Source organism: Clupea harengus, chromosome 23 (genome assembly GCF_900700415.2).
Source record: "Clupea harengus chromosome 23, Ch_v2.0.2, whole genome shotgun sequence".
Lineage (NCBI taxonomy): Eukaryota > Metazoa > Chordata > Actinopteri > Clupeiformes > Clupeidae > Clupea > Clupea harengus.
In genome coordinates this window covers 10,396,285-10,415,790 of record NC_045174.1, presented here as the reverse complement: position 1 = coordinate 10,415,790, position 19,506 = coordinate 10,396,285, and the positions used below count along the sequence as shown (strand labels likewise).

General features: G+C 44.9%; 2 protein-coding genes across 2 annotated transcripts in view; both read left to right on the top strand.

Moving 5' to 3' along the window:
- Positions 1 to 5,193: 5,193 nt before the first annotated feature.
- On the top strand, positions 5,194 to 8,406 carry LOC116218784. Its single transcript, XM_031561543.2, has 8 exons — positions 5,194 to 5,329; positions 5,497 to 5,571; positions 6,063 to 6,128; positions 6,450 to 6,512; positions 6,742 to 6,781; positions 6,916 to 7,371; positions 7,461 to 7,556; positions 7,667 to 8,406. Exons 2-8 carry the CDS (start codon positions 5,497 to 5,499, stop codon positions 8,071 to 8,073), a joined length of 1,203 nt encoding a protein of 400 aa, XP_031417403.1. The 5' UTR covers positions 5,194 to 5,329; the 3' UTR covers positions 8,074 to 8,406.
- A 658-nt stretch (positions 8,407 to 9,064) lies between these two features.
- The window catches only part of myo1d (myosin 1D), a 79,966-nt gene continuing 69,524 nt past the window's right edge, over positions 9,065 to 19,506 (top strand). Inside the window, exon 1 of the mRNA XM_031561353.2 lies at positions 9,065 to 9,650. Coding sequence (XP_031417213.1) covers positions 9,556 to 9,650 — 95 coding nt within the window. The 5' untranslated portion in view covers positions 9,065 to 9,555. The remainder of the gene's footprint in view (positions 9,651 to 19,506) is intronic.

Below are 19,506 nucleotides of genomic sequence, written 5' to 3'. Positions count from 1 at the left end.
AATCCACTGGCTATTAGTCACCCTCCCCATACAGTGATACTGGGGTATGCTTGGAGACTGTGGAGATAGGGAAGGGTTCTAGGAAGGTGGGGGAGGGGAGGGTGTGTAGAACAGGTGCAGGCTGGGTAGTTAAGTATTGGGCGAGAGCCCACTGAGGCAGAGGCCACAGTAGCTGGAAGTAAACAGCGAGAGAGGGTGTTGAGTGCGTGTGTGAATGGAAAAACCTATACAGTTATCAGTGCCAGTGTCAGTGGTTCCCAATGGGGTTAGAGAGTTGCAGAGGTCCAGCGGGGGCGGGGGAAAGAGATATAGAACAAGAAGCCTTAACAATCAACTATTGGTCAAATTAAGTATGGCAGTGCTCTTTTAGCATAGTAGACTGTAACTTACCTATTTGGTGATGAGTTATAGCCTACTTTGTACTTATATAATATGGTCAGGGCCTACCATTTAGCCTATATGTAAGAAAGGATAGCTAGCCTAAGTATTAATGCAACGGACATGCGCCCAACAGGAACCTGTCCAAAGAATGGAACATTACATAACCAATCATACATTTTTTTTTTTTTACAGATTTGATCCATTAAACAAAAGCTCTGATAAAATGTTCAAAAATCAGCTGTTAACTTATTGATGAAACTAAACTGAAAATGTTGGCTGCTCAAATGTTGAACCAATGTTTAAGGAAAGCTATGTAACAGCTGATAAGCATCTGTTTTTTATTTATTTATGTAAACCAGGTAATAGGCTATATGAGCGCCTCAATCTTCGCACAGTGGTGTTGGTGTGAGTGGGGGGGGGCTGCCATGAAAAGCCTAGGAAACCACAGGCCTAGATACTGTAGATAACATCCGGAGCGCTGATACAATGTCAAGCAGCCTCAGAGCTCTCCGTTGTAAAAAGGTTGTATAACAGCGGACCTGTTGTCATAATAAATGGCAGACGTGCTGGTGGATTATTGCCCTGCTTTCCACCTCCACGTATGTCAGCTGGCCACAGAAACATGCCATAAACCCGTCAAAGACTAACTACCACTTCCTGTTTGCAGACTTTGCACCTTTGACTGTTCAACACATTTTACAGGATTTATATCTGTATATCAGTTGAAATTCTTACAGTTAAAGATGAGCTAGTGATGTTTACATAACTTCAAACCTTGCATTATGTGTGTGAGGTATAAAGTATTGTAAAGATTGATCCAAAACAAGCCATATTTTTTAAATGTTAACCTAAAGAGTTATATGTATTCCAGTACTGTATGTGGGTGACCTTAAAGTAGGTGACCTACTGAACTTGGTCAGGCATGACACATGCACAGCATGTACACATACACAGCAAGGCTATAGCTTGTGTTTACTGCCAGGCTGACCATACTGGGGTGCCTTCACACACCACGTGCTTCGCTTTGCTGACTAAGCTCCTGACTGACATCAGACGTGGAAGACGTCTCCCCTTTAGAGCTGGCCTACTCACTTTACAGCCGTTCGCTGGGTAGTGTTTCATGTCTGCCCTTGAAGGACCGGGCCTAGTAAGGCTGCAGAGTGTCTCTGAGACCACACTGAGTGTGTCTGGGGTTTAACAGTGGATTGATGAAGGTTCCAGGTCCCTAATGAGATAAAGTCACTTACTAAACAGTGTCTCTTGATGTGCATAGAGACCCTAGAGCTACATCTGTTCCTTTCTTTTTATTCACGTCTGGGTACTTTCGTCTCGGTCTGTCTCACTCTGTCTCACTCTTCCTTCGCTGTGCTCCCGTATATATTTATCATTTCTCCATGCACATAAACACACACACACACACACACACACACACACACACACACACACACACACACACACACACACACATTCATGAGCAGTTGTGCGGTTCACAGGGGGCAGGTGTGTATCCATGCCTTAACCACTGAGGGGAATGCAGGACTGTCACACAGATGGGCTCCTTCCACCAGAGTGCTCCACCGAGCCAAAGCTCATCACTGTCCTCTCAGCAGCGTGTGTCCGGCCTCTCATGTGAAACTAGCCATGCAGCTAGGGGAGAGAGGAGAGGCACTGCACAGCAATGATGCAGCCCACTCTGGTGGACTACCAGTGACAACCCACACAAACACCCACACACACTACACACTACACACTACCCCCCAAACACCCCCCGCAGCCCCCTCCATTATAGACACACTATTATATATATAGATACACCTATTATAGCTGAGAAGAGAGGAGAGGAGGAGCTATATGCAGTGGAAAAGTCCCCTGCTTCGGGTTAGCTGAGGGGGGATGACAGTGGGTGACTTTGGTTCTGTTAGGGTACATGGGGAGGGGGCTTGTCAGTTGATTTGAATTGGGGAATACAGTTTGTTTGCCTTTGACTCTTCTTTGTTGGTCCGTTAAATTAATGAATTAAGTTGTAACACTGCTTAAATCTTTCCTCCAAATAAAACGAGTATTTTTCGGGGGTGTTCACTCATTCTATACATGGAACTGTCCCCCACTCTAACTCTTAATTTATATATTTTTGTCAGCTTAGTCCATGTCAAATCAATCTGAACTAAACTAGACAGACCTCAATTTTTAATTAGTTTCTGAGCCACAGGGCAGATACTGGCTGCTCTTTGAACATGGAACAAGTCTCAATCCAGTGTTTCATTCATGAAGGGCATCTAGCATTCAAATACAGATAATAGAAACGAAAATTCACCTTAAATCTTGTTTTTGGAGACCTACTTCATACCTCATATGCCAACATTTATGCCAACCTTTCCTAAGCACCGGTTTAAGACTGAATCGTATACTTGGTGTTCAGAATACCCACGTTGGTTTGATTACAGAGTGACATTACACTGATTCGTCACCTTGTGAAGGTTGTGATCTCGTTTTAGTCCTTTAGTCAGAGCTGTGTACAAGGACACATTATTGGCCTTTGACTCACCAGTCGAACAGACCTTTGCTGTCAATCTAAACACCATCAATGCTACCACCTTGTGGTCATTTCCTGTTATTGTATGTGCTTTTCTTATGCAGGCCACGAGTGGTATCACAGAACCATCTGGAAAGAGCAATCTCTCATTAATCTACGGAGCGACATGCCATGCACTGTCATACCCACTTGAGAAGATCATTTTTCAAAAACATAATTTTCTCTGCATTTCCCCCCCCTGCGGCGATGTTAATAAGCAACCACAAAACTGCTGCAGTGAGCCTCCTGTTCGGAGCACAGTGATCAGAACAAAAACATTTGAGGCTTTTTAAAGTCTTTTTACGCTGTTATATCGATGTGGTCTGTGAAGAGTTAACTGAAAACTGTTGTTCCACTGTTGCCGCAGTATCTCACACTTGTGCTGTCATCACAAGCTGTCTACCCTGCGTGTGTGTAACTGTGTGCATGTGTATAAGAAAGAGTGTGTGGTTTCTGGGCCACAGTTGATACTTAGGCAAGCAAAAAAGGTCAAGTTAAACTAAGCGTAAGCTTTGTGTGATAAATTTCAAATGGATGACATTTTCAAAAGCTGCTTTAGGACTGCACGTAGTTGTTTCCCATTAACAGAGACAGGACTGTGTATGAACACACTTTTAAGACACTGAAGGGACAGCTGGAGGACCTTGCAGAGCAATTAGCTGAATTTGACAAATAGTGTATGGGATTATTTTTGTATTTGTTTACTGTAATCCATCTTTCTTCACTTGTTACAGCATGATGTGGCAGCATAATGTGCTTCACTGCCATTTAAACAGTGGTTACATATGTAATTTGTGGTTTATTTATGATTAAAGACGTGATATCATACATAATGTATGGGGGAATTATATCAGCATTACTATAGATTACAAGGTCTGCTGTGACATGAAGCACAGACACGAACATTCTCTCTCTTTGTGTGTGTGTGTGTGTGTGTGTGAGAGAGGGACAGACAGAGAGAGAGAGAGAGAGAGAGAGAGAGAGAGAGAGAGAAAGAGAGCTAATAATAAGAGTGAAAAGAAGCAGAATAATTTGCACAGAGCCGCCCAGCAGGCTACATGAGCGAGAGCTAATGTGTCAAGATCATGCAAACCCACATGCACACACCTCGCAGTCATTCTGAGAACCCCCACCTGCCAGTTGCCCACACTACATATTCTCTCCTTTTTTCTGAATCTACTGCTAAACACTCAACACATAACTCAGTGAATATGGAGTCCTAACAGTAATAATGTTATTAAATTAAGGAATTTTTCTGAATCGCAAAAGTAACAAACAGAGATCTTTCTTGCTCACAGAAATGGCACGTAGAAATGTGTCTCGTCTTTCATCACACATTTTCTAGAGCATCACATGGCCAGCTTCATTTGGTTTGAAGTGGTAAAGAACCTGTGGGTTATTTATGATTAAACACTCCAGTGATGTCATACATACTGTATGCGGGAATCATGTCAGCAGTATTATAAAGATAACTGGGTCCACTGAGACATGCATCTTCTTTCTTCAGCTTCTTCAATCCTGCCTTACATGTGTGTGTGTGATTTGTCAGTTTCTATAAACATCATTATTTATTCATGAGGTGTTCTCAGTGTTCTTATGGAGAACAGGCTTATTTTGTCCCAAGGAGATACTGTATTAGTCTTTCATGGTTCTCTGTGTCAAGATTTTAGGGTTATTAGTTGTAGGCCTTCACTGTTTCCTTGCATATAAAAACATCAAGTCCTCCAGCATCTCAGCTCTGCAGTTGTCCAAATCTACATGAATACTTCTTTTTTCAGTATTTATAGTGATGAAAACAGCACAACATTCTAGGCTGTAAAATAGACATTTTGATGTTGTGGCATTACGGGGGAAGGGTTGAATATTAATGATAAAATCTAAATAAATCATTATCTGCCCATAGTAACTTTCTGTGGCAGTCTCTGTTGCAAATACTCATTAGAAGCCATTTTAACTTCTCCCCATGGTCTCTCTCTGCCTCAGTCCAGAAGTGTCCTTCTGAAACATGGCGGTGTCTTCACAATACAAGACTTTACAATACTCAGTGCACGCCATACCCTCAAAGAGGAAAATAAGTGCAGCACTTAACAACTTAGTGTTAGCAATATGCTTACTGGACATGTTCATAACAGCCGGTGGCAACATTTCATGTCCACGTTTGCATGTTGTACGTGAAAACTAACAGAAGTAACACCCAGACTCATAACCCCTAAGCCTCATCCCCCAGAGAGGTGCAAGGAGAGAAGGATGGTGTGAAAACGAAACCATTAAGCCCTGCGTGTCTGTTGTGCCATGCCCACTCATTCAGGGGTATAAAGAGTTAATACCCCTAACGCGCTCTTTTTTTGCCCTGCATGGTCCACTTCAGAAGTAGAGGTAAGTTGTTGTTTCATAAGAGAAAGTGACCTTTCAACCTAAGTACTATATAGTTGTACACACTGTACCATAGCTAAATAATAATTGTGGTAAACTTCAAAGTAGATGTTTTAGTTAAAGATATATAAGAAAAAGTTTGACTTTTAGGTACTTTTCGCTCTCTCTAGATGGTGGTGCTTTATGTCTCAGGGCTACTGGTGCTGTTCGTCAGCATAGTAAGCACTCAGGATCTCCGAGGCCCAGTGAGTATGAGTTTCTCCGATATTCATTCCCCATAGGGAATCCACTATGCAAAACTCTCACCTATAAATATATATTATCTCCATATAGTGACTAGGGATATACAGTGGCAGTAGACTGGCAGCCTTTCATTCCTCTAAAATGTACTCTCGTACCTTGTCCTCTTGATTTTCATGATCAGATGGTTTATGTTCTGATGGATTTGCCTTCCCCAGAGCCCTTTCTCTTAAAACGAAATGCTCATTTGCTGCTAATAAATAATTAATTAATTAATTATGGGGGAGCTTTTAAAAATGAGCCACTGAGCCTCAAAAGAAAAAAAAAGAATAAAGTTAAAATCACTTACTTCATTGGAACATAATCATATTGTATTAACATATTTAGTTGCTTGCCATTAGAATCACAAAGTTCAATGAAATAAGAATTTGAAAGGAAAGGTGTTGTCATCCTACCGATTAAGAATTCACTATGTTTTACTGCTATTTCTCTCCAGTATGAAATGGAAATTCGGGAAAATGGAGATCACCCATTATGGAAACAACTATCTTCACTACAGAAGGTAGCGTGTTTGAAAATAATTGCCTGTAGATTTCAGCTTGCCTCGTATTGTATTTTCCCTTTAAGCTAATTTTGTATATCAAACATCGCAACATGTTCACTCACACGAATAACACCCATGAACATGATGCACTTGGTTAACAGATCAATTTTTAGCAATTGAGCTCAAATTTTGGAACATTTTGGAACAGACACTGCTTTTCATTCATTTTTCAACCATTTTACTTTGGTCCATATTGCATATACAAATAAAAGACGAAGGTAGATTTGATTGCTCTGGTGCTCTTAACATGCATTTGGGTGTGGGTATGTGATTACACAGGAGATGGAGAGCCTGAAATGTGAACAAGCCGTATTAAAACAGAAACAAGATGCCATAGACCAGGTAAGTCATTTATTAACATGAGTTACCAGTCAATTATTGATAAAGCATCACTGGCAGAGGAACCTTTCAAGTTAAAGTAAGCACAAAATGTGTTACATAAATGTAGAAACTGTAGAAACAATTAATATTTTATAATATATATTAATATACAATAGTATAAAACAATGTATATTAATATAGGCCTGTAATAAATATAATATCGTTTATAATATCGTTTTTTTTTCCACAGATGCTGATCATTGATGAAAATGTGACCTCGTTGACAGAAGGTCAGTACATGCATATCTTGATGATGAATTAGTAAATACAATACAGTTAATCAGAGTATGGTTGCGTGCATTGTAATACATTTGGATTAATTCGTAAAAAATAAGCGTCTAACCGCCCTTGCGGACATTCACAGGTAGCCGTCCTCAACTGTTAATTCCGGCACACCTTTGGCTGAACGGGGAGGATGAAGATGACGGCGAAGGTGACAGCAGTCCCAACGTTGACCCTTGCTACCGTTACAAAATACTGGACCAGGCCTGGAGGGCCACCAACTACACCACCAAGGGTGTCAAGTGTGATCGTCAGGTTAAGTGGCAGGGATGGTATCGCCTCTACTACCGGGGCAGGAGCATCCAGATGCCGGAGAAGTGCATCAAAGCGAACCATTGCGGCACCCACGCACCGCTCTGGCTGACCCAGGCGCACCCAAAGATACGCGACGGCGTTGTTACTAGAAAAGTATGCGGACACTGGAAGAACAAGTGCTGCGCTTTCAAATCCAACCCCATCCAGGTCAAAGCCTGCCGCGGTAACTATTATGTCTACAGATTTGTCAAACCGACAGCGTGTCATCTGGCTTACTGTGCAGGTGAGATGCATTCATAGGCCCAATAGTCAATATGTTGTTCCTCGGTGCCCTCTATCTCCATCCCAATGCTCTGCATGTTCTCTTCTTAGATGTTAACACTCTTGTGTGTGGAAGATGCGGAAGCAATCAGTACTGTGTGAGCAGGGACAAGATCACTTACAGTTGCGCAGCAAAGCGTCGGAAAAGTAAGCAATTGATTATTAATATCTTAGAGGAATTAGGCCACTGCATTAAGATTGATGGTGGAAAGCTTGTCATACCTGTTCTCACATGTTTGTCTATTTCTCTCTAACAGTTAAAAAACAAGTCATCCACTTCTTCGCCTCGTATCCGGGGAGTCTGAGGGGAAAGGTGAACCGCATCAGATTCAGTAAAGTGCTGGTTAATGAGGGTAAGGCCTTCAACAAAAAAACTGGCGTGTTTCTAGTGCCTGTCTCCGGTGTCTACCAGTTCTATTTCTCTAGTCAGTCCGGGGGTAGCGGCAATGCAACCAACTTGTGGCTGGTCATCAACGGTTACTGGGTTACTGTCTCACATTCAGCTGTCAAGAGCCCTACTTCCGTCGGAAGTCTTAACACATACATGACGACCCTCCGCAAAGGTGCTCAGGTTTATGTGACTCACGTTACCGGTCAGTCCTGGGCAAACTCTGCATCAAATACCATCACATTTGGTGGTTCTTTGCTGATTCAGAAGAAATAAGAATAATGCACAATATAGTTTGGTTGTCTTGCACTTTTTTCCACATGTATCTGAAAAGGTGATTTCTAAATTGTTTTAATACACGTACATCTTACCTGTGCACATAGTTCCAAAGAGGTGGCTACAACCTGCGGGTGGCAATTATTATTTCTAGAAAATTAGCAGTTAACACAGCTCCCTTTAAATTCAGAATAAGCTACGGAGAAACAAAGAAAAGCCCTGTACGCAATCTTCAGTTGTCTCCAGTACACGTGTCCTCAATGTATTTGTATATTGTTTGCTTTGTGCCTGATTGGATGTTTTGCTTTTTTTACATTAAAAGTTCTGAACTAAGCTGTTTTATCATTCTGTTTTTGAGCGTTGTGGCCTTTAGAAGTGTATTACCTCAGTCAGACACAAGGTGGTGGTTTTGCTCTCCGTTGATCAGATGCTACTGTACTTCAGGAACCGATACTTCAGCCATGGCAGCACAGTAAAATATGGTTAAGGAAAGATCCCCCCCCCCCCCCCCCCGCCTAGGTAGGTATACAAAAGTTAAATTCTAAATTTTAGGAAAAGACACAGCGTACCCTCGGCAAGCCATTTTCTGCAGACTATACATTAATTCACAATTACGATTGGATCAACATTTTTGCCTCAGCATATGCCTTTTGGGAGTATTGTCTCTTTGACTCTGATGTCAAAACATTACTCTATAAAACGCCTTGAATCTAAACAGTGAACTGACGCACAAACTAAATACAAACGTACACGCTTGCCTTGTATGGTCAACAAGGAGACATCTGGCCAAGAAATCTTCGAGTTCCTGAAAACAACCATATCACACATATAAAAATCGCTATTTTATCACCACACCTGTACCACTTTGAAGTTGTATTGCTGTGGTTGTATAGCCTACTGTGGGAAGTACAGATGGAGGCGAGCGGTACAACCGCACCGGGCCAGACCGAAAGAGGAGGGGCATGGGCGAGTCGGGTTAGGATATTATTCGTCGTTACATAGGCTACTGTATGCTCTCTGAGACAGAAGTAATTCAGGGAAAGGGTTATGGAGAGGCGTTTGACTTAACGGACTACAACATTGTGGTTTCGCTCGAAGCAGCAAGTTGCTTCTCAAACATCTCTCTGGGATCCGCAAGCTAGTAATTAATACGAGAGCGCAACCGGTAGCTTGTTCAGTTTGTCTGGAACACCAGTTTCTATTTTCAAGCCAATTCACTGCAACATGAGAAAATATATGAACATTTTCTAGCCTGTTTTCGCGGTGGCTCTCTACAAATGTCATCGTAAGGACAATGCTGAAAAACTTTGGTTTACTATCAAAGATGCCAGCATAACGTAAATATACTGAACAGCTGGGACTCGGGCTATTGTTTATCTTTTGTTTAGCAGTGAAGCAGTCCAAATAAGTCTACTAAAGTTTTCGTTTTCATCAACCATAGTTTCTATCGTCTTGTAAAGCAAGTCTTGGATAAAACACAGCATGGCTGAACACGAAAGTTTGGAGTTCGGGAAGGCGGATTTTGTTCTTCTGGACAACGTGTCCATGGAAGAATTTATGGCTAACCTCAAGCTCAGGTAGGTAACCACGGTCATTCACCCTCTTGCTTTGAACGAGTCGCAACGGTGAGAGGCTGCATGTAGCCAGGGGAAGACTGTCCCGCGTTACCGAGAAATAACATCACTAGTTGATTATCCATTAAATGCGGGAAAATGTCATGAATTTTCTTAAAGAAATTCACCTGTGGAGTGTTTCCAATTGTTTACCTATTTTTATAGGCCTAACTTTTAGGAACGTGATGATCATGATATTAGCCTCACTCATATTTTGGCTGTGCAGTGAGATCACCTTATAGCCTACTTTTCTGAATTGACAATGAACTGGTTGTCTGGGCAGATCGGTGTTTCGGCAGCCATTCCATTCTTTGTCAGACCGGTAATTTTAAGAGCCAGCGAGGTGCTCCACCCAAGACAGAACAATTGCCGGACCGGTGGATAGCATTACGGAACATCTCGAATTAACGATGTTGTAAGGGTGACAAAAGAAATTCATTAAAATGAGTTTTTGTTTGTCATGTGCGAGTAAAATGTGCATGACCGCTCAGGAGCCAGGTGCACGTGTATTTGAACTGAAATTGACACTACAAAACCAGACGAGTGGTGAATCATGCACGCATGATAAATAGGCATAGATAAAGCATGTGTCATCATTTTTCCTTTTTTTTGGTCAGGTTATATAGTTCAGAGCTAAAGATGTTATGCTCCTTTGCACCTGTCAGGTCCGAGTTCTGAGCGTCTGTAAATTGTTTTGGAATTTCCTGTGTACTCTTCTCCCTCTTTTTCACAATAGTAACAAGTTTTACTCTGGGAAGTTCTTTTGTGCTGGCTGTCCCTGTCTTGCACTTCCTCATTTTCCAGCTGTCAATGAATTACTTGCTTTGATATGACAGACACTGCCTGGGAGACTAATACTTAGCTCAAGACCTCACACCTCACCTTTTCATGTTTCAAGAGCTTGAAAGTGGCACATATATATATATATATATATATATATATATATAATTTATAGTTATTATAAATATATATATTATTTTAGATGTTATTTATATATTCATAATTATGATATACTGTATGTGTAGTGAACTGCCTGTCGAAAGACCCTGTTTTGATACATAAAATAAACTTTGGGGTGCTTCACATGATCTGTCATGAACTTTGATGAACTTTATACAAGTATTTATTTAGGTGTCCACATATAGAAAATTGCAATAGTAACACTTTGTTTTTGTGCTTGTGTACAAATACAAACACACAGGTCAAGTTGATGGGATTCGGGTGACATTACTTCTGTGTTAGTCAGGGCCCTGTTCCCATCCGAGTCATAGAGAGGGCTGCGGGGCGATCTGGGAGCCAGATTGTCATGTCAGCGCAAATCACCAAACTCAAATGGAAGACATCCCAACAGCCTTTCTGTCTGAAACAGTCTTCTGGAGGGGAGTGTTGCCTTTGGAAGGGGTCCAATCCAGATTCATACGCAGCATATGAGTCCTTGCTCTACTGTTTACGACATCATTATTGCCCTCTGAGAATAGTGTTTGTTTTCCATGAAGGATCGCATGTTGTTCACTTCGCTAACAGGGGCTCTAAAAGCGCCATTTGTCCCACATATGATCCCTTGACAGCCTTTATCATCCATTCATCATTGTTGGTATTGACAGCTCTGTGGCTGTGTGGTGAGATAACAGAGTTTAACAGCCTGATATCAGTAGCAGGAAGTGTCTCCTATGTGAGAAACGTGGGGACGTGTTGTGTGTGTGTATGTATTGTTTTTGTGTGTATGTGTGTTAGAGAGAGTGTGTCTGTGTGTGTGTGTGTGTGTGTTGTATTCTAGCTGTTCCTTGGTTCCGGGCGGGTCGATGGGCCTGCGTTTGTTTTCTCTGCCGCAGAGCAGGCTGGGCCGGACATGGCGTGCGCAGACTGTTATTTGCAGAGGGTGTGAGCAGAGGCACTTCCTGCTTTCCTCCTCACTCCACATGTGTGCAGACAGAGAGAGAGAGAGAGAAAGAGAGAGAGAGAGGAGGGGGATGAAGAGGACCAGGTGTGTCCTGTGTCCTTATGAGTGTCAGAATTTGATATCCTTTTATACTGACATGAGGTCTGGTATTGCGGACTATAGTCCTTTTAAAGCTATGACCTTCTGGTCCTAAATAATAGGGCTATCTACAGTTTTGACTTGAGTGGAACTCCCTTTTTGTCCTTTTCTGCCACAGCTGGTTATCTTGAGGACATTTGCTGCATTTAACTTGAGGTTAGCCCATTGGTTTGGAAGTGCACTGCCAAGGAACATTCTAAATATAAACCAACAGGAATCCAGTCTTTTTTTTTTTTTTGGAGGGAATATCAAGATGGAAACTGTGAGATGTCATCTGGGGTTGGGCAGGAGTCCACATTTGTTTGGAATCACAGAACAACGAGAATGACACAACTTATGAGTCGAAGAATATTGACAGACATAATCTTCAACTCTCATCTTTCTCTCTCTCTCTCTCTCTTTCTCTCTTTCTTCTTAATTCCCATGCCCCCATTTCCCAGTGTCTATGAGGATGTGCGGGCAACCTCCAGGGCTAAGCAACTCAATCGATGCCTTTATATGGCAGTGTTGTTGTGTCTGCCCCAAGGTCCTCAGGAAGCCTTCTGCTAACCCAGTCCAATAGGCCCTCCCTCTCCATCTCTCCCCTTCCAAAAAACAATTACACATCAGGGGCATTCTCCAGATTCCTACCAACGGCGTCTCGAACACTCCAGATGAAATAGCTGATTACCACTGCAGCGTAGCTGCAGCCCAGTCCGCCCTCTCTGCTCATGCAGTCTACAAAAGAATGCAGTTTTCCTCTGCAGAATATGATTCTGAAACTAACTAGACTGCAAAGTCACACATAACATTTGTCATGCTTATTTTTTTTTCTCTTAATTTTTTATTATTTTAAACTCTGACCCAAGATGTCTTCTCAAGGGGAGAATTCAGGAAGGATGCCGTCGTAAAAAAAGAATGAGGCCTTGTGGCATGCATGGCTAGCAGAGCTAGCTTTTTTCTTCCTGTGGATCTCCTTCGGCCGTAAGGCTTCCATGCCTGTCTCCTACAGCTGCTTTGGGTTCCTCAAGGGCTTGCGTTCGGGCCATATGGCTTCCATGCCTCTTTTCCTCAAAGGTCAGAAACAAGTCATAAAAGGTTAGGTTACCATCTGTTAGTAGTGATGATCAGAGCTCAATTTCAATTGTTATTTCTGTTGGAAGAGGCCTAAAACGAAATGGGTCAATTGACAAAAATGGTTAATAATTACATCGATCATGGTGTTGTTATAACTGTGTTCTTTCGCACTCTGAGTTCAGTATGTAGTGGTTCCCTGTGGCGTGACACAATCAAAGATTAGTTTATGTTTCTTCCCTGATTTGACTTGCAGCCCTTAAGTTGGTACATCAGGCAGCGTTAAGTACCGGGGGTGCTGACTTTACAGCGTGTCAGAGACTGTTTATCAGTTCTGTTGCCTCACTATCAATCAGAGAGCTTTATCTCTAATGCCGTGGAGCGCAATCAGATGCACTGGATGAGGGCCAAAAGTCAAGGTTTATGGCGCTTTCCGGGGTAAAAACTGGGACTCACGTGGGGTCCCATTTCTGTGCATCTGTCCATGTAAGTGTCTGTGTGTGACAGAGGTCATTCAGCCTCTGTGTGAGTGTTCCCTGCGTGTTGACCTGGCCTGGCCTGGCCTGTCGGCTCACGTTTCACATTATCTTAAGGTACAAACTGACATGAAGTGGCTATGGAACCTGATGCTGTCCCACCCCATATGAGTGGTGGCTTTAAAAGCAGACACGCGCAAAAGCGCCTCCTGTCTCAGGTGTTAGCGGAACGGATGCTTCTGTGAGGTTACCACTCCGCTGAGTCTCCAGGCAACCCGACTCTCCCGCGGCAACAGCAACGCGGACGTCAGGATGCGAAGCCTCAGGTGCACAAATGCAGAGGCTGACGTGAGGTCAACAAGTTACACACTTCCTCTCCCCGCAGGGTGGGGGGGGGGGGGGGGGTGGAACTCAATAATACTTCTGAGAAAGGAAGGAACCTTGCCTCTGCTTGTGTTTGACACTGTTCCCAAAGGGATGTCCTGAAGTGGAATGATCCAGCACGAAGACAAAGGGGCCTGTTTTCATCGGGGAGCTGTTCTCATATCTCATATCACATTTTCATCCACTTGAGTACTTGTCGGGGGCCCTCCTGGGTCAAGCCTCGTTGGGGTAGCCCAGCGTGTGGGCCCTGCCGTGGGTCATCCTCGCTCCCACTGCTCCCCTTGATGCGTGGAGCTCCGTGCTCTCCCTGGAGCCTGGTGGCATGGCCATAGCTGTGGCTGGCCCGGTCTCCCCATAGTTCAAGTCTTTGTTCCTCCCCTAATAAAAACAAACGGAGCGGGAACACTCTGTCCTCACAGCAGACACGGCTTCTTCCCCCTGGCTAAAATTAAACGAGAAAGAAAAGAAGAGAAGAGGACTTGTTCTTTTTACTTGCCGGCTGCTCCCTGTGAGGATCAGATCACTAGCAGGCCTTTATTAAAGCATTTATGCCGTCTTGCTCTCTCTTTCTCTATGTACCTCTCTCCTTCTCTCTCTCCCTCTCTCTGTTTCTGTCTCTCTGTGGTCAGCTGAGGAAAAACATATTTAAAGAGGAATTTATTCTTAGATGGACTCTGCCTTTTTTTCTCTTTTTTCGTTTCTGTGTATGTGTTTCTGTAGCCTACATGATCTTAAACTCACAGACCTCATGCTAGTTTGCAGATGATTGGTCCACAGCAGCACGCTCTCTCTCTCCTTAAAAAAAAAGAGAAAAAAAAGAAAAGAAAAAAGGGCTGCCTCTAGCATGGCCTCATTGTTTTGTTTTGCATATATCTGGCTCATATTGTTGTGGCCTCTCAGCTGTGTAGAGGCTGACCTCAGCAACACCCTCGACTGAGATGGCAGAAAGCGTGGTGGTGGTCACAGGAGGAGGAAACGCTCCTCCGCGCCGCGCGGCCCCTGCACAGCGAGGTCCACCCCTCTCCGACACGACCGTCTTCCACCGCTCCTCCCCTCCCGCTCCCCCGCCTGCTGCCCGCCGTGCTGTTCTACGTGCTGCCTCGTACCAGCTCCTGAACTGGCCTCATCAGCGGCGAGACAGAGGAAAAAGAAAACTCCTACAGGAAGATGTAATGGTCAAAATATGTCTCTGCTCCTGCAAGGCTGCACTGGAATTAGATTTTTTTTCACCAAAATGGCTTGTTCACTCTCTCTCCCTGTCATGCTCTCTCTCATTCTCTCTCTCTCGCTCAATCTCTCTCTCTCACCAAAGGGCCAGTCTCGCCACAAGAATTTCCATACAACCCCCTGTAATCTGAAACACATTACCACCCCTTCATAAACAGGGCAGAACTCCTTAGGCCCTCTCTCTTTCTCTCTCTTTCTCTCTCTAACTCTCATTTTCTCTCCCCCCCCTCCCCCTCTCTCTTTTACCCCCCAAAATAAGCGCAGTGCCTCACAGACGTCTCATTTGTGGACTGTGTGCATTGGCAGGCAGTCACAGGTCCGACCAGAGAAGGCACGAAGCATGCGTCTCTCTCTCTCTTTCTCGATTTCACTCTCTCTCACTCTCCCTTCCTCCCTCTGTCCTCACACTCGTTCCATGTTTATGGCCTGTGTATAATGTTTACGACTCAGGCCGATCCCTCACTCCCCCTCAGTTCTTTCACAGTTAAGTTGATTATTGTTTGATTATTGGTTGATTTTCACGTTGCATGGTGACTCTGGTGTCCAGAAGGACAGTTTCTTTCCCTGCCTGTTTTGTGAGCACTCCCTGGAGACCAGCGGAGCTGAGGGTGGGGAGGGGACACATCCGCCTGGCGTGGCCCTGGCTCACCCACCGTCTCTGCTATGGTCCCTGTGATTTACATCTGGCTTGCTAGGTGATGTGATTCCACCCTATCTGGGTTTGTGCTCACATAACACAAATGGGCTCTCACTTGTGTTATCTGATTACGCATTCGCCCAGGCATCCCAGCTCTGTGATTTGAGACACCACGCATGTGCTGCTGCTTATTTAGATTTCAACAGGGATCTGTTGCCAGGACATGTGAGACAGGTTGATAAGGATCAGACAGACAGAGAGAGAGAGGCTCTCTGTGGTGCGCTTCCAGGAACATTAGTCAGCTACTGTGAGTACTGTGAGTCAGGCTGTGTACTGAGCGCCCATGATATCACTCAGGCTCAGTTCCCGCTTTTTTTCTTTTCTTCTCTCTGTCAGATACAGCGGGGGAAGGAGCGGGGTCAGGTGGGAAAGCCCTCACTCATCCAGTGACTCACTCTGTCCTCTTACACCATCCTTTGCTTGTCACCTCTGTCCATCTACAGTTATACCGCTGCCCTTCTTGTTCTTTTCCTCGGGTTAAATACACTCCCCATCCCAATTCATGTGGCTTCTGTCCCTCTTTTTCAGGCTGCCTGCCCGCCCCTCTATCCCCTCTCAGTCTGGTTTTGAGCTTGTCCCTGCCCTCTTTTCACCCTGATAGAAACTGGAGAGTTTTCCCCAAATAGCTTGCTGAGTAATGTCTGCGTCTGTTGGAAGGCCTCGTCATTTTTGTCTTTTTCTGTGTATATTTTCACTTTCCTCATCCCTCTCTCTCTCTCTCTCTCTCTTTGTCTCTCTCTCTCTTTCTCTATTTGGCTCTTTGGCTGGTACATCATCACATCTGTTTCTGGTCCATCATCACATCTGTTTCTTTCTACAGCCTTTGGGTCAGCTTTGGGGTGACGTGCTAAAGTGAGAACGGGCCCGGCCGCAAGCCTTAGGCCCCGGCTCCAACACCAGATCCCCCTTCAGGCATTTTTATTGGATTCCCGAAACAGAACCTGAGTACCAAACAAACAGGAGAGGAAAAAAAGAAAGAAAGCAAGCTCTTCTTTTTTCTCCTTGTCAGCCCCTTCATCCCAGCCCTTGGCGGGTGTGGCAGACACAAAAGCGTCTCTGATCTCCGACAGACAATGGTTGGCTCGGAAGAAGCCGGAGTGAAATAACACAACCATCAATGTCGGCTCTCAGGGCGAGACGAGGTGCTCACACCTGGCTCCCTTTTCCCTTGATTTTTTGAAGCTAGCATGCTGCTATTGTGGCGCAGGAGGACCTTAGCGGTCGCTGTAACTCAAGTCATGCGCATCGTGCAACACTTCTGCGTGTTTGAGAATGAGGAATGGGAAGTCACCACTGGGGTTTGTGACCCTCAAACTATCAACATCAACTGTTGGGAGTTCAAAGAAGACTAGCCTTGCATGTCTGTACTCCCCTCGTCTTCCTTCCAGCTCATGTTATTTAGTATAGCCACTTGAAAGACAAGCAGAGGTTGTTCTTCCAACACGTTGCATTGCTAATGTATCTCCTGGCTTGGCCGGCGTAGAGTCACTGGAGAAAGAAAGAGGCTGCGGGGGAGGGAGTGGCAGAGAGAAAGAAATAGAAAAAGAGAGAGAGTGAGAGTGTGGGACCAGAGGACAGGAGTGAGACTAACTGAGAAGAGCTTGGGCCAGCTGTGAGTTCAGGAGCCAGCAGACAGCCCCTATCCGCCCCGGAGGAAGATTGATTTGTCTGTTTGGCTGCGGACGGTGGGAGTGCTAAGCTTTTAGAGCCCTGTCACCCTCGGCGGCGGGGAGCTCCTGTTTAGCGCTTCAACGAGCGCATGAAGCTGGCAGAAAAAATCCCATAATGCAACTCCCAGATGTGTGAGTAGACTGAGGTCGAGGTTGGCGGGCCCACGTGTTAGAGAGAGGGGGCGCGGGAGTCAGGCTGCAGTGGGATGAGGTTCAAAGGCAGTCTGAGTGCTCGGGAGTGAAAAATGACACAACGACTACAAGCCTTTTCCATGTTGTCCTCCTGCAACTCATCACACTTGGACCCCCTTCAACATTCATGCTGGAAGGGTGTTTTATTAACTACAAGACAACCATTGTATGTGCTTATCAAAGGGGAAAAGTCTCTTCCTCCACAGTTACTCTTTAAACAATCACCACACCTATTGCCATTTGTTAACCATTAGTTACTCGGCCATTGTAGGACAAGGGTACACCGTGGAGAGTCAACAGTCATCGTTGAATAGCATTGCAGCACTGGGTGTGTAGTAAGACCATAAAAATGCGTTTATCAGAGGAGCATAACGTTGTTTTCAGTGGGGTCATACCCAGCATGCCTTGTGCTAAGCTGTGGGTGGTGCAGTGAGGGTGGTTGCTTGACTGGGATAATTGTGGATCAGGAGCAGATTATCCCCCTGTTGCTGGCTCGCTGATAGAGCGGTCCGTGGGTGCTGTCCGGGGGTGCTGTCCGGGGGCTCAGGGCTATTGCTCTGCTTTAATAAGGCATCTCCTGCTCTCGACAAACACACTCTCTCTCCGTCACACACACACACACACCCTGAATCTAAATCACTCACATACACACCCACACAAACATTTTAATTCTTCCTCTCTGTGTTTATCACTTATCACACTCCCACTTTTTCCTTGTCTATCTGGTAGAGTCAACTGTAAGTTGCCTAGCAGGGGTACTAGAATCACTGCATCTTATTTTCTCTCGCTCTCTCTCTCTCTCTCACTCTCTCTATCTCTTGCTCTCCTTACAAAGCTGGATCTGCACTCATGTTAGAGAACATTACCAGTGGCACCCCACCCTTGTTAACCACGGACAAATAACTACGATGTAGTCCCACCCAGAGTGACGTGAACCTGCATTTATCCATGACGTTGCCTGTAATCCAGTTCTCTAAAAATGCTCTGGTCTGGTCTGGCCTTGACTCTGTGGTTTGGGCAGGGCAGGGGGGGGTCCTGTCAGCCAGCCTTTGTTCCAGAACCTAAAGCCTCGAATCAGAGATGGGACTGCTGTCATGTCCCCTGTCACTGGCAGAACAACTGGATGGTCAAGGGGAAGTTTGGAAATGAGCTGTGCTTCCCAAGAATCACTGAAAAACAGAATTACACACAAGAGACAATTACTCCAAAACACTATCAGGCAGCATGATGCATGCAAGGGACTTTTAATTTGGTTTCAGCACTGAGCTCAGGCCTTAATCTCTCTCTGGAGCTCGAGGACAGCTGTGGCTATCTGTATTAGCTGAACTCTGAGCTGCTAAGTTTTCTTGGATGCCAGCTGAGATCCTTTGGATGTTGAACCCGGATGTTTGGACTTGGGATGTTGAACCCGTTTTTTCTCTCTCACCTGTTTGGGTTTCTGGCTTTTCATGTTTACACAGGGCACTGCCTTCGCGTCAGAGGAACGCAAGCTTATAAAAGTCAAGATGAAGAGTAAGCAAGATTTTTAAGAGGCCAGAGAGAGGGAGAGAGAGAAGGAGAGAGTGTGAGAGAAAGTGACAGAGGAAGTGAGAGAGAGAAAGAGAGCGAGGGAGCTTAAGTGTGCCCAGCTGTGAGGGGAAGTGCGTCTGGCTGGACTGCCTGCCTGCCTGCCTGCCTGCCTGCGCCCATGGCCTTGATCTCCATCCAGCTGCAGAGCCCCTCCCAGGGGCCGCTTTCTGGGAATAGTGGAGCAGGGAGGGGCGAGGCCCTGCTGCTGGCACCCCTAAAAACGTCCTCTCTTCCTCCAGCCTCTTGAGATGCTAGCGCGCTACCGTCCTACCCGTCCCGCTCTTCTTCTCCTGCCCCCAGACAGAGGCTAGGCTGTTAGCCTCGGATTAGCTGCCTCTCCCTTGGCTTTCGGAGGATAATGGCGAACTGTGTTGGCACTTACAATCTGACATTTCTTGGAAAGTAATTTCTGAAAAAACTTTACCTGTCTTACTTCTCAAAGACGTCCCACAGACCATCCCATCATATTGAAAAGAAGTGGCATTCTCAAAACTGTACTTCTTCCTTATATGTC